Genomic DNA, 24959 nt, shown 5'->3' on the forward strand with positions numbered 1-24959 from the left:
ACTAAAGTTTAGCCTGTCTTCAGATTTGCTGCATTGTAACCTAATGATGTTTTTGCATCCCCCCACGCAGGAGACATTACATTGAATTGTCATGACGCCTTAGGCTTCACTTGGCTGGGGCACTTTCTTAGACTTTTCTTGTTGTTGATGGCCTTGACTGTTTTGAGGATTCTTGGGCAGATCTTTTGTAGAATTTTCTTCAGGTGAGGTCTGTGTGGTACTTTGTGTTTTGTTTTGTTTTGTTTTGTTCTGTTTCTGATGATTAAACTGCAGTTGTGGGTCCAGAGCAGGAAGACCCAGAGATAAACCATCATTTTCATCACATCATAGGTCAGCATGGCTTATCATGGCAGGTCACCAGGCTCAGGTAGGGCTTGTCAGCTTTGTCCCTGTAAATTTAGACTTCTTTTCTATCTTTCCATGTGGAACTCTTTGGAAAGAAGTCGCCATGTACAGTGGTACATGAAGTTAAACTCCCCCATTCACTTTTTTTAAAAACCACACATTTACTTTTTAAGACTTATTTACTGATTTGAAAGGCAGAATTACACAGAGAAAGGGGAAGACAGAAAAAGACAAGGCTCCCAACTGCTGATTCACTCCCCAAATCGTGGCAATGGCTGAGGCTGAGCCAGGAGCTGGAATTCCATCCAGGTCTCCCCCATGAGTGGCAGGGGTCCAAGCCCTCAGGCTGTCTTCTGTGGCTTTCACAGATGCATTATCAGGGAGCTGGACTGGAAGTGGAGCAGCAGGGAATAGAATCAGCACTCATATGGGAGGGCAGCATAGGAGGTGGCTTAACCCACCGTGCCACAATGCTGCGCTCCAACCACGTTTGAGGATAGTATCTGTATAAATTATTTGTAAATCTGTACGAATGCTTTGTCTTCTCTCTTTTATTTCTTTATTCAATCATTCACCATGTTAGTATAGACTCATGTTTATTTAGCCTGTACTTTGGTTATAATCTGATAACATTCTATCTTACTGCTCAAATTGTACCAGTTTTTTTTTTCTTCTGTTTCCCTTTGACATATACTTCAAATTGTGTTTCTCTCTGTCTGTTTTATTTTGTGGCACTTCCTTTTTTTTCAGCATTACAAATTTCTCTAGGAGTCTTTTTACTGCCCTAGTCTTCTAACCAGTCCTTCAGCCAGGCAATCCTGATCCCTTTTATTGTAGAACAATATTGGACACCAAGATTTGTGCACATGACTATTAGGGCTTCATTGTTTCTACGCCCTGTCAACCCACAAAGCATAGAGATCCATCTGTATATACCTGTTCATGTATGTAAATATGTTTATAACCATTTCTATATTTACAAACTAATATGAGTTCATACTTGTGTATCCAACTGTGATCTATTGCCTTCTCTTCTGCTTATCTGTAAACTTCTCATGCTAACATGGAGAAAGCTGGCCCTTTGCCAACAATTTACTTAATTGTTCAATTCTGGTATAATTTCATAGCAGTATCAGAATTGTTAACTCACACTTTCATAGGGAAAAATTTTATTAACTACAGTGCTTATGTACAATATATTTTCTTCTCTTTCTAGACTCCATGTCTCTAATTGTTCTTGGGCCAGTGCATTTTCCCATCCGCTTCAATGACGCTAGTCCATACGTTTGTGATATTTTTAAATTGTGTTTTTTCCAGTCTATATTTCATCCTGGGATCCCCAGCCTCCTAAATGATATGTTCTAATTTGCATACCTTACGCGTTACACTTTGTAACAAATGCATAATCTAATGTGGCTGGCATTTTAGTGTCATACAGAATACTCTCACTGTCCTACAACTGATTATTTTACCGTTGCTATAGCATTGCCTTTTCCTGAATGTCATGTAATTAGAATCATACAGAAACTATCCGTTTTTACTCTGGCTTATTTAAATATAGCAATATGCAGTTTCTGGTTAGCCATGTCTTTTTATGGTTTGGTAGCATATTTCTTTTTATTCCTGAAGAATATGCTATTATATGGATGTGCTGCAATTTATTTATTTATTCACCCAGTAAAATACATCTTTACTGCTTCCACTTTTTGTTGATTACAAATAAAGCTACTGTTTTAACCATTCGTGTGTAGGTATTTATGAGACATAAATTTTAAAATCTGTTTGGTATATCTCTGTGAACACAGTTGCTGGATTGTATGTAAGTCAGTGGTCATCTTCGGAATAAATGAACAAATTGTCCTCCAAACTGGCTATACCATTTGGTATTCCCACAAGCAATGAATAGGAGTTCTGATTGCTCTATCTTCTCATGAACATTTGTTGTTTTTTTTAACTTTTATTTAATGAATATAAATTTTCAAAGTACAGCTTATGGATTACAATGGCTTCCCCCCCCCCATAACGTCCCTCCCACCTGCAACCCTCCCCTTTCCCGCTTCCTCTCCCCTTCCATTCACATCAAGATTCATTTTCAATTCTCTTTATATACAGAAGATCAGTTTAGCATATATTAAGTAAAGATTTCAACAGTTTGCACCCACATAGAAACACAAAGTGAAAAATACTGTTTGAGTACTAGTTATAGCATTAAATCACAATGTACAGCACATTAAGGACAGAGATCCTACATGAGGAGTAAGTGCACAGTGACTCCTGTTGTTGACTTAACAAATTGACACTCTTGTTTATGGCATCAGTAATCACCCCAGGCTCTTCTCAGGAGTTGCCAAGGCTATGGAAGCCTTTTGAGTTCACTGACTCTAATCATATTTAGACAAGGTTGTAGTCAAAGTGGAAGTTCTCTCCTCCCTTCAGAGAAAGGTACCTCCTTCTTTGATGGCCTGTTCTTTCCACTGGGATCTCTCTCGCGGAGATCTTTCATTTAGTTTTTTTTTTTTTTTTTTTTTTTTTTTTTTTTTTTTGACAAAGTGTCTTGGCTTTCCATGCCTGAAATACTCTCATGGGCTTTTCAGCCAGATGCGCATGCCTTAAGGTCTGATTTTGAGGCCAGAGTGCTGTTTAGGACATCTGCCATTCTATGGGTCTGCTGTGTATCTCGCTTCCCATGTTGGATCATTCTCTCCCTTTATTTTTCTATTGGTTAGTATTTGCAGACACTAGTCTTGTTTATGTGATCCCTTTGACTCTTAGTCCTATCATTATGATCAATTGTGAACAGAAATTGATCACTTGGACTAGTGAGATGGCATTGGTACATGCCACCTTGATGGGATTGAATTGGAATCTCCTGGCACATTTCTAACTCTACCATTTGGGGCAAGTCAGCTTGAGCATGTCCCAAATTGTACATCTCCTCCCTCTCTTATTCCCACTCTTATATTTAACAAGGATCACTTTTCAGTTAAGTTTCAACACTTAAGAATAACTGTGTATTAATTACAGAATTCAACCAATAGTATTAATTAGAACAAACAAAAAATACTAAGAGGGATAACATATTAAGTTGTTCATCAGCAGTTGTTGTTTTTAGTTTGTTGGATTTTAGGCTTTCTAATAGGCTTTTAGTAGTATCTCATCTTTTTATTTACTTAAAGTTCTCTAAAGACATATGATGTTGAGGATATTTCATGTATTTATTTTCTATCTATATGTCTTCTTTGTTGTAACTATTTAGATCATTTGCCCATTTATTGTTTATTTTAAAAATTCATTCATTTTATATAAAAGGCAGAATTACAGAGGAAGAGAGAGAGGGAAAGAAAGAGAGAAAAAGTGAGCTTCCATCTACTGGTTCACTCTCCAGATGGCTGTAACACCCAGAACTGGACCAAGCTGAAGCCAAGAGCCAGAATATCCATCTGGGTCTCCTATGTGGATGGCACGGGCTCAAGTATTTGGACCATCTTCCACTACTTTTACAGCCACATTAGCAGGGAACAGGATCAGAAGCGGAGCAGCCACTGCATAGGAAAGGAAACACTCAACAAAGTGAAGAGACATCTGAGAGAACAGTAGAAAATATTTGCAAACTATGCTTCTTTAAAGGATTAATATCGAGAATCTACAAAGAGCTCAAGAAAACTCAACAACAACATAACAAACAGTCCAGTTAAGAAGTGGGCAAAGGACATGAACAGGCACTTTTCAAAGCATGAAATACAAATGGGCAACAGACAAATGAAAAAATGCTCAGAATCAGTAGCCATCAGGGAAATTCAAGTAAAAACCATAGTGGGGTTTTACCTCCCCCCAAGTAGTAGGACTGTCATCCAAAAATAAAAAAATAACGAATGCTGGCAAGGATATGGAGAAAAAGGTGCCCTAATACATTGTTGTACATAAGTACAACCATTATAGAAGATAGTATGGAGATGTCCCAGAAATCTGAAAATAGATCTACCATATGATGCAGCCATCGCACTCCTGGAAATTTACCAAAAGGACATGAATTCAGCATATCGAAGAGTTATTTGCACCCCTTGGTTATAGCAACTCAAATCACAATAGCTAAATTATGGAATCAACCTATATGCCCATTAACTAATTGCTGGGTAAAGAAAATGTGTCATACACACACAAACACACATACACACACACACACACACACACGTGCACAGAGGAATACTACTCAGCCATAAAAAGGAATGAGACACTGTCTTTTGCAACAAAATGGATGCAACTTGACATAGTTGTGCTAAGTGTAATAAGACAGCTCCAAAAAGAAAAATATCATGTATCTGATATTTGGTAGTTAATATAGAATACAAAAAGTTTTAAAATGAAACTGGCATCTTATGATTTAATTATTGTTTATAGCCCTTGTCTATATTCCTGAGAAACAGTGGTCTTTCTGTTTTTACTTGTAGAACATTAAGCCTGTGTATTAATACAAATTAAAGAAGAAAAAGAAGAAACATGGAGAAACCAAGATTCAGACTCAGTCTCATCTGGATGCCAATGTCAACGGTGGCAGCTTAACCTGTTGCACCACAGTACTAGTCCCTGTTGTCTTTTTGTTTTCTCTCATATATAGTAAATTTTAAAAGCAGTCACAGACCAGGGCTGGCACTGTGGTATAGAAGGTGAGGCTGTGGACTGTGATGCTGGCATCCCACATGGGCCCAGTTTGTGTCATACCTGCTCCACTTCCTATCCAGCTCCACGCTATTATACCTGGGAAGTGCTTGGACCTCTGCCGCCTATGTGGGAGACCTTGAGGAAGCACCTGGCTTCAGCCTCACCCAGCCCTGGCTGTTGTGGCCACTTGGGGAGTAAACCAGTGGTTGAAAGTTCTTTCTTAGTCTGTCTGTAACTCTGACTTTGAAATAAATAAATAAATCTTTTACTAATAATCAGAGATCATTATACTACAGGAATATGTCATTCTTAACTACTTGTTTAATAAAGATATAAAACATGTTTGATGGAACTAAGAGTTTTAGGAGTTCTTTGTTTTGGATACTAATCTTTTATGTGATAATATTTTACAAATATTTTCTCCCAGTCTGTGGTTTATCTTTTCATTCTTTGAAGTGTCTTTCACAGACATATAATTAAAATAAATTCCAACATCAATTTTTTTTCTTTAGTGGATCATGATTTTAATATTCCAGCACCTAATTGCTAACTTCAAAGTCACCCACATTAACTTATAGAAGTTTTGTACTTACATTTAGGCTTATGATCTCTTTTGGCTTAATTTTGTGAAAGCTTAAGCTCTGTGTCTAAATTAATTTTCTTGCATGTGGATGTCTACTTGTTCTAGTACCACTTATTGAAAAGATTGTCCTTTCTCTACTTAACTGCTTTTACTGCTTTGTCATTTGACTATAGTTATAATTCTATTTCTGGACTCTTACATTCCACTGTTAAATACATTTGTGGTATGTGCAATAAAGCACTGCCTTAATTACTGAAACCCTCATGGTAAGCTTTGAAATTAGATAACGTGTTCTCTATCTGGGCTTTTCTTCAGGACTGTATTGGCTAGTCTTGGTATTTTGACTATCTGCATAAACTTTAGATTGAGTTGGTCAACATCTACAAAAGAGGTCTGCTTTGATTTTTTAATCAGAGTTATACTTTTCCATACAAGTCCTAAAAATACCTTATATAACTTACACCTAAATAATTTTGATGCCATTACAAATGACATTTTCAAAAATTTAGAATGCTAATTCTTCACTGATGTTATGTAGGTATATGTGTATACAGGAAAGCAGTTGATTTTTGTAAATTGACCTTGTATCTTGTAAATATTTCTTTGTTTTTTTCTCCTTCTACTATTCTGGTTATGCACATGTCCCACCTCTTTAAATTATCCACAATTCTCTGATGTTCTACTTTCCTCTCCATATTCTTTGCGATTCCTCAGTCTTCAAGCTCACGAATGCTTTCCTTGGGCATGCCCAGCCTCCTGATGAGCCCCTCAAAGGCAGTCTTCATTTTGTGATGTTTTCACATTTAGCATTTCCAATTGATACTCTCTTAGAGTTCCCATCCTTTTACCTACATTACTTATTTGTTCTCATGTTATCTACTTTTCCCATTGCAGCTCTTAATATATTAATTATAGATATTTTAAATTCCCTGACAATTCCAATATCTGTGCTTTTTTAAAAATTTTTTTGATAGGCAGAGTTAGACAGTGAGAGAGAGAGAGACAGAGAGAAAGGTCTTCCTTCTGTTGGTTTACCCCCAAAGTGACCGCTACGGCCAATGCTCTGCGCCGATCCAAAGCCAGGAGCCAGGTGCTTCCTCCTGGTTTCCCATGTGGGTGCAGGGCCCAAGCACTTGGGTCCTCCTCCACTGCCCTGTTGGGCCACAGCAGAGAGCTGGACTGGAAGAGGAACAACCAGGACAGAATCCAGTGCCCCAACCGGGACTAGAACCCAGGGTGCCGGCGCCGCAGGTGGAGGATTAGCCAAGTGAGCCGCAGCGCTGGCCAATATCTATGCTTTTTTAAAAGATGTATTTATTTATTTGAAAGGCAGAGTTACACAGAACAGGAAAGGCAGAGAGAGAGAGGTCTTCCACCTGCTGGTTCACTCCCCGGTTGGCCACAATGGCCAGAGCTGAGCTGATCCGAACCCAGGAGCCAAGGGCTTCCTCCAGGTCTCCCATGTGGGTGCAGGGGCCCAAGGACTTGAGCCATCTTCCACTGCTTTCCCAAGCCATAGCAGGGTGCTGGATAGGAAGTAGCAGCGAGGACTTGAACCGGCACCCATATGGGATGCTGTCACTGCAGGCGGCGGCTTCACCAGCCACACCACAGTGCTGGCCCCAATATCTGTGTTGTATTTGAGTTCCACTGTGATGCTTTTTCATGCATCCTTGGACTATGCTTTTTCTTGCTTCTTGGCATGTTCATAATTCTGTGTGTAAAAACCAAATGTAGGCCGGCGCCGCAGCTCACTAGGCTAATCTTCCACCTTGCGGCGCCGGCACACCAGGTTCTAGTCCAGGTCAGGGCACCGGATTCTGTCCCGGTTGCCCCTTTTCCAGGCCAGCTCTCTGCTGTGGCCAGGGAGTGCAGTGGAGGATGGCCCAAGTGCTTGGGCCCTGAACCCCATGGGAGACCAGGATAAGTACCTGGCTCCTGCCATCGGATCAGCGCGGTGCACTGGCTGCAGGGGCCATTGTGGGGTGAACCAACAGCAAAGGAAGACCTTTCTCTCTGTCTCTCTCTCACTGTCCTCTACTCTGCCTGTCAAAAAAAAAAAAAAAAAGCCAAATGTAACAGGATATAGAAATGGAGATAAATACACCATTTGTCTGATTTCTGTTATTCTGTCTAGAAATCTGGGTGTAGTTCATCTTTGCTGTCACAGTAGAAATTCTTCCAGCGCACTTGTGCTTGCCTGTGCTGTTGACTTTGGTTTCCCAAGTACTCCTCCTTCAGCAATGTGCTTCCTGCAGGCCTTCCAGCTGTAATTCACTGTCGTCATCCTGAAGCCTTGTGGATACGATGGTAAGATAGAGTAGAGGTGAAGTATTCTAAAACTTTAGGATTAAATGTAAGCCTCTTAGTGGACCTATGTCTCTGGGCTGTGACCTTCCCAAATGTTTTCTTAGATCCCCTCCTCACCACATTTGAGAAAGGAAAGGTAGATAGGCTGGAGTGGGAGACATTCCCTTCCTTTAGGTGGGACCACGAGATTCTGCTAAGATACTTTTCCTTGAGAATAGGTCTCTAATATAGGAATAGTCTGTAGGCATTTTATAATGGGCCCTCTTCCTCTCCATCTGCTAGTCTACCATAGAATCCTTCTTAGCTATTTACCATGTAGAGTAGATAAGTTGCCTGGTGATGAAACCCAAGAAAGTGTTAAGCCCCCATTAAGAAAGCAGCCCCATAGAAGTTCTCAGTTCCAAGCTAATCCACTTTGTGCCTGCCATGGTGCATCCGCGTTACAATGCAAGTGTTAACGCCAGATGGGGTTCCAGTAACTTCTCTTTGTGAGTTGTGAAGTTGGCCATGATTTGTTGTATTCCATTTTCTCCATATTTTGGGGTCGTATTGTTCTGCAATTTCTGTTTCCTGATGGACCCAAGAAAAATCATTGATTTGAAGGTTCTGTGGGCTCATCCTGCTTGGCCCACACTGTTGGAATGGTAGGGCAGCGGCGTTCTTCCACAAGAAGCACCGAAGACAGTTTCGGTGAACATGTCCGTTTATTAGCAGTTAGGCACAAGCTTTTATAGGGCAGGCAAAGGGGAGTAGCTAGCTCAGTGTAGCAATGCTGATTCTGTAGGATAAAGCTGATATTGGTGCCTCTATGCTTCTCCAATCAGCTAGAAGGTCACATAGCTCATGTAGCCTTCCAGGTAGTCTTAAGGATCTGGGACACACCCGGGAAGTGTTTACCTGGTTGACAATTGCAAGGCCCCTCAACAGGAAGTGGGGGTGGGGGAAATGTGCTTGGGGCTCCTGCCACCTGCCAGCAGTCAGGTCATATGTGGGTCTCAAGGTGCTGAGCCCTCCACCAGGGTTTCCCTTGGGGGGGCATGGTGTGCCACACACTCTTGACCTCCTGCATGGGCTAGGCAGGCAGTCTCCCAGCCAGGCACAGGATCACCTACAAGTGTCTTCCACTTTATCTTTTTAGAAAGGTGGGAGAGATGATTTGCAAATTTTGTACAGGTCAGAGCTTAAACTGGAATCTCTACACTTGATTCTTTTATGCCCAAAATACAGTCCCCAGGACATGTCCTGAGTACCTAGACAGAACAAACAATTCCAAGAGGAAGGTTTTAGCCATCACTACAGGACATCATCTCTCTCACTTCTGGACGTGGGTGTTTATGCATGTTTCTCTGTACTGGGTGATTTCTCTTAATAAATTAAGATTGCAGGATTCTCTATTGTTATAGTTCCCCCAGATTGTCTAACAGAAAGCTACCCCTTCTTCCTATTTCTGCAGATTTCTAGTGTTAAGGCTTATAATGCTACCAGAATTGCCTTTCTACTGGCTTCTCTGTCTGCACTGCCTGAAAGAGGAGAGAATGAGGGCCTGTTCATTCTTTTGGGTCCTCTCTTTGTTCACCATTGTGAGGTGTTACAAGCCTAGAGTGAACCATCTGACTTCACAAGAAAGTTGTGCTGCCGCGGCGGCCATTGGAGGGTGAACCAACGGCAAAGGAAGACCTTTCTCTCTCTGTCTCTCTCTCTCACTGTCCACTCTGCCTGTCAAAAAAAAAAAAAATCCATGCCCAACAACAGATCTCTGATGGTCTTTGGCATTCCAGTTCTTCAAGAACAATTCAGAGCTGTGTGTGGACAGATCAGTACTTCCACTTGGAGGTCCATGGCAGCAGCTGGTGATTTGTAGGTTCACACATCATAGTGGCATAGGGACTAATCCTTATAACATGGACACACACTTTTATTTATTTACTTGAGGGAAGAAGGTGAGGGGGAGGGAGAGGCAGAAGGAGAGGGAATGGATGAGAATGAATAGGAACATGCTTCTCTCCATTGGCTCAATCCTCTAATGCCCACAAGGCTAGCTGCAGCCCTGGTCAACGCTGGAAATCCAAGACTCGTGCTCAGCGGGTAGGGACACAGTTACTTGAACCATCACTGTTGCCTGCCAGGGTCTACATTTGCAGGAATCTGAAGTGAGGAGCGAAGCCAGGAATTGAACCAGGTACTCCAGTATGGGATACAGGCACCTTAACTAATAGAGTAAATGCCTGGTCCTACACACACAATTCTAAAGAACAAACATTAATAATCAGAAATTCCTAAAGTGTCCCTTCCTTCTCTTATTCAAAAGTCGTTTCATTAGGGAAATTGAACTTCATTATTACTATGGGGGTTAGTGGAGGAAGTGTCCTATAGCTGATACATTTTTTAAATAATTCTTTCATTGTCCCCTTTCTTTAATTCTTTTACCAAATATTTTTTTAACTTTTATTTAATGAATATAAATTTTCAAAGTACAGCTTATGGATTACAATGGTTTCCCCCCCCAATAACTTCCCTCCCACCCGCAACCCTCCCCTTTCCCTCTCCCTCCCCCCTTCCATTCACATCAAGATTCATTTTCAATTCTCTTTATATACAGAAGATCAGTTTAGCATATATTAAGTAAAGATTTCAACAGTTTGCACCCACATAGAAACACAAAGTGAAAAATACTGTTTGAGTACTAGTTATAGCATTAAATCTCAATGTACAGCACACTAAGGACAGAGATCCTACATGAGGAGTAAGTGCACAGTGACTCCTGTTGTTGACTTCACAAATTGACACTCTTGTTTATGGCGTCAGTAATCACCCTAGGCTCTTGTCATGAGCTGCCAAGGCTATGGAAGCCTTTTGAGTTCACCAACTCTGATCATATTTAGACAAGGTCGTAGTCAAAGTGGAAGTTCACTCCTCCCTTCAGAGAAAGGTACCTCCTTCTTTGAAGACCTGTTCTTTTCACTGGGATCTCACTTCCGGAGATCTTTCATTTAGGTGGGTTTTTTTTTGTTTGTTTGTTTGTTTGTTTTGCCAGAGTGTTTTGGCTTTCCATCACCAAATATTTTTAAGTTATTTATTTATTTGAAAGGCAAAGCTTCAGAGTGGAAGAGAGAAAGGGAAAGAGATTGAGTGATTCTGCCCTCTGGTTCACTCCCTAAATGTCTGCCACAGCAAGGGCTGGGCCAAGAGCTCCATCTGGGCCTCCCACATCGGTGGCAGGGGCCCAGGTACTCGGGCCATCTCCTTCTGCTTTCCCAGGCACATGATCAGGAAGCTGAGCTGGCAAGGGGCAGTCAGGATTTGATCAGCACTTACATGCGATGCTAGTGTCACTGATGGTGGCTTCACCCACTGTGCCACAATGCCAACCCCAACACTTAAATATGCTCATGATATGATAGCTGAACAAATGCACAGAAAAAAATCTGGAAATTGCAATAGAAAAATCTCTTTCAGTTCTTAGGCAAGGCTCATAAGTCTCAAGTTTGAGGAGGGTGATGTGGTCTCACATGTGTGTATGTGAAGAGAGGGAGCATTTAGCCAGACCACAAGCACACTTATTGAATATGGTATGGATTGGGAAAATTTGAGGAAGGAAAGAGTTGACGGAATTGATGAATAGAAGCAGGCAGCCACTTTTTTTCTGTGCAAAACAAAGTTCTGATTTTAAGGGTAAGCTACCTTAGACTTGGGGTAGCGTAAAGTGAGTGTGTGGCCAGTCACAGCCAGTCAGGGCTGCCAGGCTGCGCAGCCTCGGGCGTGCCATGGACTTGATGTTTTATGGGAAGAGTGTCCCTTGAAGCACAACACCGTTTATATGGACTGCAGTGTGAATGCTGCCTCCTGCAGCTGTGCAATATAGCTTGTATTGGCAGAAGCTTTAGGGATCGTAGCAATGTCAATTTTCATGCGAATTGCTACTAATTTTATTCTCTTTGGAGAGTTCCAAAAATGAAACTTCCCCTCCATGATGCTAAATGAAATGTCTTCTCTCCAAGTTTTCATAGTGCTCAGCGTATGTTAGCGTGGCTGTTCTCAAGGTTTATGTGTTGGGTTCCCCTACTAACTCTCTGCCCTGGGTCTTTTCTATCTCTTTACCAATGGTTCCAAGCCCAATACTGGGCACAGAGCAAATGTTCAGTAAATGTTTCCTGAATTAAAAGTAAGTTATTCTCCATAAGGTACTCTCAATTGCCTCACTTTTTTTTTCTTAATTTTAATTTGTTGTCGATTTAGTCCACAGAGAATGCACTGTGCTTCTATTTATTAAATTAAATATCTGCTTGAAGTAGCATATTAAAAATTAAGCTTAGTTAAATCTCAATTTCCTGTGATCATTATGTAAGTTGCTCATCACTGTATCTCATATTAGCTTGGTTCAATGGTTAGATAGCAATTAACACAAGTGCTTAATGACCACTTTCCTATTCGGATATACTCCTAATGACACTCACCGTTTAAAGTGCTTTAGGGTTAATTGTAAGTGCATATAATTTTCCTACCCTTCTGACTGACAGTCCATTCTTATCACTAAGATTATGATGAGTATTCCAGACCTGTGCAGGACGAAGGCTGCTCTGCCACACTCAGCAGTCGGCATTTCTAACCCTTTGGTTCTCTTCACTCACCTCAACAATTCCCACAGTCTGTGCTTTGGCATTAATGCTGGAAAAAACCTCTCTGCGGGCTGGCACTGTGGCATAGTAGGCCAAGCCTCTGCCTGTGGCACCGACATCCCATGGGGGTGCCACTTTGTGTCCTGGCTGCCCCTCTTCCAAACCAGCTCTCTGCTTATGGCCTGGGAAAGCAGTGAAAGACGGCACCAGGGGGTTGAGCCCCTGCACCTGCGTGGGAGACTTGGAGGAGGCTTCTGGCTCCTGGCTTCGGATTGGCTCAGCCCTGGCCATTACAGCCCTGTGGGGAGTGACGCAGCAGATGGAAGATCTTTCTCTGACTCTCTCTCTCTGACTGTAACTATCTCAAGTAAATAAATAAATAAATTTTAAAAGTCCCTTTGAAATATCATCTAAAATCTCATTGTTTTTTAATAACAGAAAAGGAGAGTGTGGAGGGTGTTTTTTTGTTGTTGTTGTTGTTTTGTTTGTTTGTTTTTTGTTTTTGACAATTGTAAGGTCCTTATCCACAGGGAAGTCATGAAACAAGATTTCTCTCCTATGATGTGATGTGAATGTTGACGTGTAATAATATAACCATCATAGATTTTCTTAATGTTATTCAATATTATGTTAATTATTATTTGTTTTTAATATTTATTTGAAAAGCAGAGAGATTGATTGATTTCCCATCCACTGGTTCATTCTCCAAATACCCACAATAACCAGGGCAGAGCCAGGCTTAACGCTAAAACCAGGAGCTCTGTCAGGGTACACAGTGGCAGGAAACTGCAATCAGGAGCAGACCAGGGACTTGAACCCCGGTGCTTTAATAGGGGTGCTGGCCTTCCAAGCACTGTCTTAGCCCCTTCGCAAAATGCCTGCCCTGAATATTGTTCATTGATAGAATAAAAAATTGCAGTAAAGCTGTGAAGTTGTCTCTGAAATTTCAAATGCTTAACCTTCTTTATAAATACTTGAATATATCCAACTTACATTATACGTTTTCCAATCCATCGCTGTGTACAAAGTTTTTCTGTTTCCCCCTAACAGTCACTGCAGGTCCATGGTTAATAGTCAATGATTAATTTTAATGTATTGTTTACAAAAAGGTATATATTTAACTTTTGCATTACTCAGCCTTCCTTGCTAATAATTCTGGAATTTATTTGATAACTGTTACGTGCAGTAGAAAAGCAGAATGACATTGACATTGTGTTGTAATGCACATTTCGATGGGCATAGTGAAAAGCCAGTTTTTGTCATGATGACTTGCTGACAGCAGTTCAGTGGTGTGGTTTACAAAGGTGATTTCTCCAAGTCAACAGCAGGGAATAATACATCTGCAACAGGAGCAGAAATTCATCTTGGTGTTGAGCGAGTAGTTCTACAAGTCCAGAAATTAGAGATGACAAAGATCCAAGTGGTTCTCAGATTTTAAAATTATCTATCATGAATTAAACTCAAACCCAATTTGAGTAGATAAATGAAAGTAATCCTCATTCCATGTCTAATCCCTTACATACAGCATAGTAGGGGCTCAGTAAACATTTATGGATTAATGAAGATTGTATAACAAATATCACAGCTACACCCACCACAAAATCAGAAGCATGCTACCAAGAAGTTAAATTACTTCATTTCAGTCTCAGAATCTGAATGGAAAGTGCTTTTACAAACACATGCCAGAACAGAAGATATCATAATTTTTGGACCACGTTATTATGCTTTTTATTCCTTTATAGATATAATATTGTAAGTACTAACATGACTTGTCACTATAGAGTTAATTAAAAAAAAAAAAAAACAGGTGATGGATGACTCAGAACATTTGCTTATACTTGAGTAAACTGTGATGTTCACTAAGTGTTATTTCACTCCTTGCCTTTGAATAAAGATACTCATTTTCATTTACTCTTAGTGTAGTTCAAGAAATGCAATAAAACTGATGAATATCCAAGATAGTGTATACTGGGAATGTGGAAATACTTACTTCCTGTGGAGTTCAAATTAGTTGGATATGCAGTTTTTATGTTAGATAAGAATGTTCCATAAAATATCAAACAATGTGTTTGAAAAAGACAGGTACTAATAATTTGTGGCTCATTCCAACAATCGCATTCAACTTCTCCTCACCATTTCTCTGAACCACAAATGAATAAGTCACTCTTATTAGATTGCCATTCCATTGAGTAGCATAGACTTAATTTTTAGGAAAGCGTTAAAATCACGTCCATGTTTACATTGTTCAGATCCATTTTACTCAACTATTTTGTCATTTAGAGCAATAACTCATCAATGCCTAGTGCAACCTTTCTTTATGTTACTTTTCTTAGTGCTCTAAAATGTGCTATTTTGAATTCCTGAAATGTTATAAACCACCAGATTGCTAATTGCTTTGGATGCTGTGAAAAATAATTACTTCACATTATTTTTGATATTTAATTGACAGTGTAATGCATTTAACTAAAGACCTGCAATAAACTATTTCTAATTACTGAGGGTGGTGGAGTGGAAAAGCAGGCTGTAAAACTTTACGAGGGAAACAGGAAAGTCACTGTTGATATGACTTTTTCAGAAACAGATAGTTCCCCCAAGTGGGAAGTTCTTGAAAACTGTAAAGTCATATTCTATTCATGACTTAGGAAATTGTAAAGATTACTTTTGGATGGATTGCCCTGCTAAAGGATGCACCCTGCTAAATGTACTGTACTTGCACCAACATTCTGCCTTTTGTAGTTGACAGAACATTGTGACAGAGATAGACTTGGCATGGCCAGAGTAAGTCCTCTCTCACACTGTTTGTTTTCCATTTATTCTGCTTCTGTATTGATGTTCGGCTTAAAAGCTGTGCCAAGGTGTTAGATGTCACTGAAATACAGTCGTGTGCCACATAGCAAGGTGTTGGTCAACAGCAGATTGTATTTCAATGATGGTCCCCTAGGAATGTAATGGAGCTGAAAGATTCCTAGCACCTGATGACATCATAGCTCTCATGAAGTCAGTGTGATGCGTCAGTCATGTGCTTGTGGTGATGTTTGTATGAGCAAATAATATCCTGCTGGCAGTTCAAATGTATATCATGTACAGTTAAATACTGTACGCAGTACTTGATAATAACTATGCGGCTGGCTTCTATGTTTATTGCGTTTTGTTATTTTAGGATATATTCCTACTTATTAAAAAGCTTACTATCAAATAGTGTTCTTATTGGGCCAGCAGCAGGCTCAGACATCTCCCAGCCCTTGAAAACATCCAGGGGCCACGTGGCGTGAGTGACATATGCCACCTACCTACGTGCAGTTCCACTCTGTGCTGCTCAGGGACGGAACTACCACAGTGCCTTTCTCAGCACACATCCCCATCGCTCAGTGACACATGACTGACTGTGCATAGATATTACTCAGGACATTCTTAGCTCCCGGGGTCAGACCTAATTGTTATAAACTGATCCCTGAAAAATAATCCTTAGAACCTAGCACGAGGAATTACGATTATCTAGACGTGTCGCGTAGAGGGTGTGAGAGATGTGTGACCCTTTGCAATGGTGCAAGCTGCTTACAGTGTCCCAGACTCTCGGATATTATTAATAATACGCATATTCTTCTTTTTCTCCCCATTGCCTCCAGTTAAAATAAAATGTTGAATTGTTGATTGAATTTCTATTATGTGTATTTTCCGAAGCACAGCTAAAATAAGAAACATGTTTCAGGGAATGTAAATTATTTTCAGAATTTCAGAAATTGAAAAGGGATAAGAGGAAGGAGAAAATGTTGGGCTGGTGTGAAGCGATAGCCCGTAACCCTCACAGAGTCCCAAACAACACGCGAACTCCCGCCATCTCGGGGGACCCGGCCGAGGCCGCACAGACCACCACACTGGTGAGTGCACAGTTATTTCACCTTACGATGGCGCGTCTGTGAACGCAATGCTGAGGGAGTGGGCACGGGGCCGTCTTGCAGTCAGTAGTGCTCTTTGTTACAGTGACATTTGCATTTATGTTGTACTGCTCATATAGATTCAGGTTAATTAATGGGCATTAAAACCTATGTTAATGCCATACAATGCTGGAATTTAAGCAACTATTTTTCTTTCTATTACTTAAGAATCCTCTATTTATTATGTTATGTTGCCTTTACTTAAGAATCCTCTATTTATTATGTTATGTTGCCTTAAAGAAATATTGAAATTAAAGTTCATACTCTTAGATTCTGTACTGTGTAATGGAGATAGTAGAGGAGAATCAAGTACAGAGTTATTCAAAGATAATTTTAAAAAATAAGAATGATGCCTTCTACATTTTCCTGTATTTTTCTAAAAAATTCTGATGGTTTTTCAAATCTTCAGATTTTCATAATAAATTGTGAATTAAATCATGGCAAAAATAATTCGAAGACTAAACCAAATATATGGTTTTAATGTTTCATTTTCTGCTTTAATACTGAATGCCTGATTTTAGTTATCCACTGTTTCCTTGTGTTTAGGAAGAGATCTCATTAGAAAAGGGAGTTTTAAATACTCTTTGTTCAGATTTTGGTTGTAATATTCTTGTTTTTGACTTAATGAAATCCCAGTCAGTTTCCAAACTATAAGCTGACATTAGATGCATTTTAATTATTGTTTTACCATTTTATAATAACACAAGTGTTTTTATTACCCTGTTTTATTAGTTGATGAACATATCATTAAATATAAGCAAAGAACCATTTGAGTTTTTAAGTTTTTCTGTCCGGTTGCCATGACAATGTCTGTTATTTGAATGTCTTTGGGCTGATGTACAGTACGTGGTGGCTGATAAACACAGAATTCTGTTCCCATTGGCTCTGAAGGCTGAGACGTAAGGTGCTGGGGTATTTGTGGGCCTGTGAAAGCTGGGTTGTCTGAGTCGGTGGTGGTGCCTTCCGGCCGTCTCCTCACACGGTGGAAGAAACACGCAGCTCCTGCGTGAGTCCCATTCCTGCAGATCCCAGACTCATGACTGCTCACCTCCCAGAGACTCCACCTTGCAGCAGTAGAATTTCACCATCTGAGCATCCAGAAGGCACACATATTCAGAACAAAACCTTTATGCAGAAATGAAGCTTTTTGAATTCATATTATCAAGTGGACACGAAGAGAAGCTATTGGAAGGACTCGGCTTCCAGGTGACAGAGCATGATAGCTGTAAGACTGTGCCTTATGTTCTGTCCTCGGAGACTGCTGGGGGAGCTGAATATGTGGACAAGTGTGCTGTGTTGTAGGACACTCAAAGCTCTAGGGAAGAGATTCTTAGAAAGGTCGCCTGTACCGTCTCACCTCACTCCGACTTAACTTTTGTAAGTTTTGATTTTCAATAAGACTACTTGGAATGGGTTCCACTGAAGCATGTGTTAAAAATAAGAAGGAACTTCAAAGAGCTTGTGGGAAAATGGAATTAAAAGTTTATTTTTTGGTACAAAAAATTTGATTTACATGTATAGTTTTTCATAATACATATTGTCCATAAACTTATTTGTACACACAGGTAGATTTTCTCAGGAATCATGCACTAAATATATATATATATTTTTTGGACAGGCAGAGTGGACAGTGAGAGAGAGAGACAGAGAGAAAGGTCTTCCTTTGCCATTGGTTCACCCTCCAATGGCCACCACGGCTGGCGGGCTGCGGCCGGCGCACCGAGCTGATCCGAAGCCAGGAGCCAGGTGCTTCTCCTGGTTTCCCATTGGGGTGCAGGGCCCAAGCACTTGGGCCATCCTCCACTGCACTCCTGAGCCACAGCAGAGAGCTGGCCTGGAAGAGGGGCAACCGGGACAGAATCCGGTGCCCCGACCGGGACTAGAACCCGGTGTGCCGGCACTGCTAGGCGGAGGATTAGCCTAGTGAGCCGCAGCACCGGCCTAAATATAAATTTTTAAGCAAAATTTTTTCTCTGCTTTCATTAAAGTGGCTTTAGTGCTTACCTCCAATTTAATAGACTCATCGTGCAAAAATCATAGAAAATATTGAGCAAACGTATGGCCTGGCTTTCTGTCTAATTGGGTAACCTAATATTAGCTTCATTTTGCAGATGTGTACCATAGCCCAGAGAAATTAATTGACTTTCCCAGTGTCAGTTAATAAATGATAAAAGGATTACTAGGAATTGGGCTTCTCAAGACAAAGCTTATTCCAGCACACCACACCATCTTATTTTCTTCTTGTTCATATAATTATAGGAGAAAGAAATACATAAAATCAGCAACTTAATTAAATCCAGTAATGAAATTAATGCTATATTGGGAGGGAATATCCTCTAGCGATTGTAACATATTACACCCCGAATCTCAAGTGTTTAAAATAGCAAAATAAAATCTTTGTTTCTCCTGTGATAGCTTGATACATGTTGGGCAACTCTTCTTGGAGGTTGAAATAAGAATTTAAAGATGCAGACTCTCTTCATGCTTCTATAGTGCCTTCTAAGCACACAGCCTCTTAAGTCCCTGGAGAAATGGAGGAGATTGTGTGGGCCATGGCACAGGGCCCATTATGGAGCAGCGTCAGACGCATAGGCAACCATCCACTGGACCGAGTCTAATCTCATGGTCCAAGCCGAATCGCAAGGGAGGCTGGTAAATGTTGTCTTCCTATATACCTTGGAAAAGGAGCTAAAATTAGCATCTGGCCATCTCTGCCATAGTCCTCCTTTCAGTCCCCAAATAGTCAATAGGTATTCATGAAAAAGGGTTGTTACTCTTCAAGTGACAATGCAAAACTCTTTTAGCCCTGGAGCCAGCTCAAGTCCATGATCTCTGATTTTGCATCGTCTCTATCAGTGATGATGATAGGCAATTACCCATGAAGAAATTACTTCATTTTGTGACCTGCTTGCAACATACAAGGGAAGAACAGCAATACAGAAAACCTAATAAATGCTTAGAAAGAGAAAAAGATCAGACATCCATGGCCATCACAGGCCATATCCTGCTAGATGTATATGACCAAGTCTCCCTGACCTGGAGGTCAGGAAGGATTCTTGAATAGGTTCTGGCCCAGTTCCACGGCTGTCATGCTTGTCTGTAGTTCTCTCTAGCCTCCAGATATGCAGCTCTCCACAACGTTTTCCCTTTTCTACTGCTCTCCTTGTCCAAATGTCAAATACCTATTTGAGAGCTGTATGGCCTTAACGTCATATTTCCTGTTTGAGGGAGATTATGGGACCAAGAGTTGCTTTAAGTCTTAAATATTTAAGGTTTATTTTTCCGGGAGCAAGATATTTTAGTACAGTAATTCCCTTAAATATTCATAGGATGTTGACCTATTTGCTTCCTGACAGTTCGTGTCACTAGTAAAGTTCTTTCTTGGATGCGCTTAACTGCCCCTTCTCACAGTTCTGTCTCCAGTTGACACTGGCTTGAAAAATAGGAGAAAGGACCGCATCCTTGCCCTGTTCGTAGTCTAGAGACACTTTTTCCAGCTGAAACATCTTCCTGGATGCTGGCTTTCAATCACCCCATGTGCCTTGAGTCACTTCATACAAGTTGTCACTGAATGTTTTGTGCTCGGCTATGACATCTATGTAATGCTCCAACACTTGTCAGTTGCTTCCGCAGGCCCTGAAATGTTCTAGATTTTCACTATTCCTCTTCATATCTGTCTTTATATACTAGCAATCAATCCCTTAGCTCATAAATCTCTTGCAACATCTTGCTTAGTGTTCCCGATAGTCAATATGCATTACTAAGATTTTGTTTTATGAGCTGTTTCAAGTGTTGCAGCCCAACAAAACCCCTGTCTACCTTTCAGGTTATTTCAGGTAAATAACTTGCCAGTAGATGGCTTTGTACATCTGAAATTGCTCTCCTTACTTCCCCATGAAACAAATGTCACCTATTTTAGATTTTCTTTACGGTAGCACAGACCATGGCTATCAATTTGTGCATTTGAATTTTGTAAAAGTTCAGGTTTAGTCAGTAAAACAGATACCACACCAGGAACTATAATGGAAATAAATATGTTAAAGATTATTTAATTGGATATGAGAAATACGAAAAGTCCAAAACTTACCCAAGCTTAATAGCAAGAGAAGTAACAGTCACCCACACAAAGAGTGCCAAAGGGAGAGGCTGGCATTATTAGCATCTGAAAGCCTGGCGAAGTGGTCTCTCTGAACTGTGTCCCTGTCCAGACTGCCAAGGGGGAGTCTCTCAGCTGCTGTAAGATCCTCAGCAGTTCAGAGGACCCCACAGACCTAGAGCCTGAACCTCTTAAAGGGCTGCCAATCTCAGTCCTTACATACTCAAGTTAGATGGCAAGGATGGTGCAACAGTGATTGTCAGGGAGTTTGAGAAACTAGATCCAGCGTACATTGCTTCCAGAGCGGTGATGATACCAGTAGAAGCAGAAGGCGTGCAAGCAGCAGCAAGTCTTGTTTCTCTTCTCCTGACTTATGCTTGCCTCTTTCCCTAGCATTGGCAGAACCTAACTGAAAGGTAAACAGAAAAAGAGAAATCTGATTTGATGGTTCTACATCAGCGTCTTGAGCAGATTATAAAACAATGAGTTTAGAGTTGAGAAGCAGTAGCTTCATAACCACTATAAAAAGTTAAAGACAGGTGCTTTAAGGCTAAACTCAGAAATTGCCCAGTCTGATCGTGGTAAATGTTTACTTTTGCTCACAACGTGGTCTGATGCAGATTCGTCTCTCCTGTAAAGAATGTGTTACCCATGTTCCCCTCTCTGTGGTTACCATAATAGAAACATGGCTTCTGAGTTTATCAGAGAAGGGGAGGAGTGTGAGGGGCCTTCCATGGTTTTGGAAGTGGTATGCATCATTTCTGTTCTGATACCTTGGCTGGAAACCTAGGGCATACACTAACATATCTACAGGATTATTGGGAAACACAGTCTTCCAGCATGTCCTCAATAGAAAAATTGAGAGCATTTAGCCCACCTCCATCACAGAGGTGTTCCCTCCCTTTAGACAGCTCTCTCGTCCTATGCATCCATTGTTTGTGGCCATGCCTTCATCATCGCTCCTCTGCTGTCACTCAGAGCATTTGAGAACTTTTAGTTTAAATGATGGCCAAGGTGAAGATCATGGTGATGATGATGGCTGAGTATTATATTTCAGGAACACTTATAGGCTTTTTATACCTATTTTCATTTTTAATATTCACAGCACTCTGATGAAGTACATATGATCATAGTCCCCATTTTATGGATAGGGCCACTGAAGTATAAGGAAATTTAAAATCTGCCCCAAGTAGCATGTATATTAACTGTGAAGCTGTGGTTCTGTTAGTTCTAGCAATCTAAGTCTAGAGTATCACTCTATTCTGTCTTTCAGGCATTATTTGAATTATATATTTGTATATTCGGCTAAACACAAAGATTCCAAATGAAATAATTTATCACAGATATGGCATACAAGTAGACTCTTTAAAATCCGTCATTATAGATGTCTATTAGATTATTTTCTATTGTTTATTGACTGATATACAAATAGAGTAAATTTCACAGCCATTTCCACCTTGATACTTTTAAAAACTTACCTACCTGGAAGTATTGTGTCTTTTTGATCTACAAGGAAATTCACATGACCTATTTTTAATTGATAAAAGTACTTATTCAGTTTAAAATCTCTCAAAATGGGATTGGGCACGTGGCCTAGTAGTTAAGACACCAGTTAGGATTCCTGTATTCCACATCAGAGTAACATGGACCCAGACCCTGACTCCAGCTTTCTGCTAAAGAAAACCCTGGGAGAGAGTAGCACTGGCTCCAGTCATTGAGCCACTGGGCTGCTAACACCAACATGGGAAACCTGGATGGAATTTGCAGCCAGCCACAGCTATTACAGGCATTTGAGAGTGAACCAGCAAATTGGAGCTTTCCCTATCTCTGCCTGTCTGCCTTCCAAATAAAATATTTCTCTGGGGCAGCCATTTGATGCAGCAATGAAGATACGACTTGGGAGGCCACATTCCATATTGGAGTGCCTGGGTGTCAAGTCCCAGATACACTCTTGATTCCGGAGGAAGCAGGCGCTGATTCAGGTACCCTGGGTAGTTAACATCCTTGCTGGAGACCTGGATAAAGCTCCTGGCTCCCAGATTCAGCCTGGCGTAGCCCCAGCTCCAGCCCCAGCCCCAGCCCCAGCCCCAGCATTTAGGGAGTGAACCTGTGGGTGGAAACCCCTAACTACGATCAATCAGTTGATCTATCTATTTATCTTTCCCTTTCAAAATAAAATTTTTAAAAATTTTCTTTTTCTTTTTTTTTTTTTTTTTTTTTTTTTTGGACAGGCAGAGTTAGACAGCGAGAGAGAGAGAAACAGAGAGAAAGGTCTTCCTTCCGTTGGTTCACCCCCTAAGTGGCTGCTACAGCCGGTGCACTGCACTGTTCAGAAGCCAGGAGCCAGGTGCTTCCTCCTGGTCTCCCATGCGGGTGCAGGGGCCCAAGCACTTAGGCCATCCTCCACTGCCTTCCTGGACCACAGCAGAGAGTTGGACTGGAAGAGGAGCAACTGGGATAGAATCCAGTGCCCCGACCGGGACTAGAACCCGGGGTGCGGGCACCACGGCACTGGCATAAATTTTCAAATGAATAAAAACCTTCAGAGGTATAAGAGATTTTGCTTATTAATCAAATATATTCAAAATTATAACCTAAGGAGTTGAGGTGTCTCATTTTGTATGGCAGGAAAGAAATCTTTTAAACTTATTGAAACTCAGTTTAACTTGTTAGCAAAAACATCTTATGCTGGCTATACCCTTAAACAATTTATGTAATGAAATTAGAGTTTCGATATCAAACTTAGAATGAGTGCAAAGGAGATCGTAAGAGTCAAATAAAAAGGTGGAAGTTTTTTTTTAAGGATTAGAGTTGAAAAATCTATGGACATCAAACTAGGGAGATTAAAAAATGTCATTGTAGAAGTCAGCAAAGACTCCAGAGAAAATTACTCTCCTATAATCAATGATGAATTTTTGAGGCTATAAATAGACTGTGGTTAGGTAAGAAGGACAGAGTGTCACTTTATGTGTCTGACAGAGGTGACTCCACTTCCAAGTGTGTATCTCTGCACACTTTCTGGCATTATAGAACGTGGCCGGGGACGAGACGCTTGAAATGCTTTAGAAAAGACTTAAGAGGACAGCTTAGATAAGACAGCTCTCCAGCAGAAGTTTGTAATACATACACAGAAAACTCAAAAAATGACTTTTAATAAAATACTTATTTATAAAACTTTACAATTTTCCAAGCAGTTTAGGTCCGTTATTTCTTTACAGTTCATACTAAGGCGCATAAAACAGATTTAATTTTGCAACTAGGTATTCAAATGAGATTAGAAATGGGATCACCACAAGAAAACTCCTTATCTAGGTGTTGTGAATAGTCCTGCAATAAACGAGAATGCAGCTATTTCCCAGTGTGCTGATTTAATTTCCTTTGGATATGTATATCCAGCAGTGGAGTAGGTGAATCATATTGTAGTTTTATTTTTTATCTATTTTCTTAGGAAATTCCAAGCTGTTTTCCGCAGTGGCTCTGCTGATTTGTATTCCCACCGAAGGTGTCTAAGAGTTCTCTTTTTCTCCACACCCACATGCCCTTGTTGTCTTTTGTCTTTTTGATAATGGCCCTTCTGACTAGAATGAGGTAATATCTCTGGTTTTGATTGGTGTTTCCCTGATGATCAGTGTGATTTAAGATGATGGATATATCAATTACTATGGAATGATCATTATACAATATCTGCAAATATTGAAACAGATAAATATGTACTATCATTATGTCAATTAAAAACATTTTTAAAGTATTGTTATAAATTTAGTTAATTCAAGTCATGCTTATTATAAGTTATGTAACACACTTATTACAAGAAGTTGATATTTATGTACAACACAAATGAAATACTCAGCCATAAAAAAAGAATGAAATCCTGTCTTTTGCAACAAAATGATGCAACTGGAAACCATTATGCTTAGTGAAATAAGCCAGTCTCAAAAAGATAAGTATCATATGTATATATGTATATATGTAAAATATATGTATACATACATATATACATATATATATACACGAAATGATCACTTTGGGATATGATTGTCGTTTTTAGCCCTTGACTGTACTCTTGCAGAATTATGGTCTTCCTGCTTTTTATTTGTTGAATATTATGATTAGTGGCAAATTAAGCCTGTGAATATAGGGTGTATTAACATTATGTCTTTTTAAAAAAGTAAAATAACTATCCCTGTTATCAAGTGAAAAAGGAACATCAGAGAGCCTGAGTTCTCTCATTTTAAAGCCCAAGGTTTTCCCAATGTGCTATAAATTATCTGCAGAAATAAGGCATAATTTACTGGTAATGCATATTTAATAAGTCAAAATGTCTGCTACTGGATAAAACACCTTCTTACCCAGTCTGATAAATATTTATTAATGAAATAAGCAGATAGAGAGAGTCGTGATTGATTTTCTTGCAA

The 24959-nt window shown here is 40.2% G+C and overlaps 1 protein-coding gene across 11 annotated transcripts in view; it reads left to right on the plus strand.

The window, feature by feature from the left end:
* The window catches only part of MARCHF1 (membrane associated ring-CH-type finger 1), a 1003118-nt gene that overhangs the window by 616737 nt on the left and 361422 nt on the right, over nucleotides 1-24959 (plus strand). For 9 of the 11 annotated variants that reach the window (XM_051831701.2, XM_051831697.2, XM_070047279.1 and 6 more), the window contains one exon: nucleotides 16243-16391. The exons of the other annotated variants lie outside the window; for them this stretch is intronic. In XM_051831701.2, the coding sequence (XP_051687661.2) occupies nucleotides 16281-16391 (111 nt within the window). In that variant the 5' untranslated portion in view covers nucleotides 16243-16280. The remainder of the gene's footprint in view (nucleotides 1-16242; nucleotides 16392-24959) is intronic. 11 annotated transcript variants of the gene reach the window in all.

The sequence above is a fragment of the Oryctolagus cuniculus genome, chromosome 8, assembly GCF_964237555.1.
Source record: "Oryctolagus cuniculus chromosome 8, mOryCun1.1, whole genome shotgun sequence".
Taxonomy (NCBI): Eukaryota; Metazoa; Chordata; class Mammalia; order Lagomorpha; family Leporidae; genus Oryctolagus; species Oryctolagus cuniculus.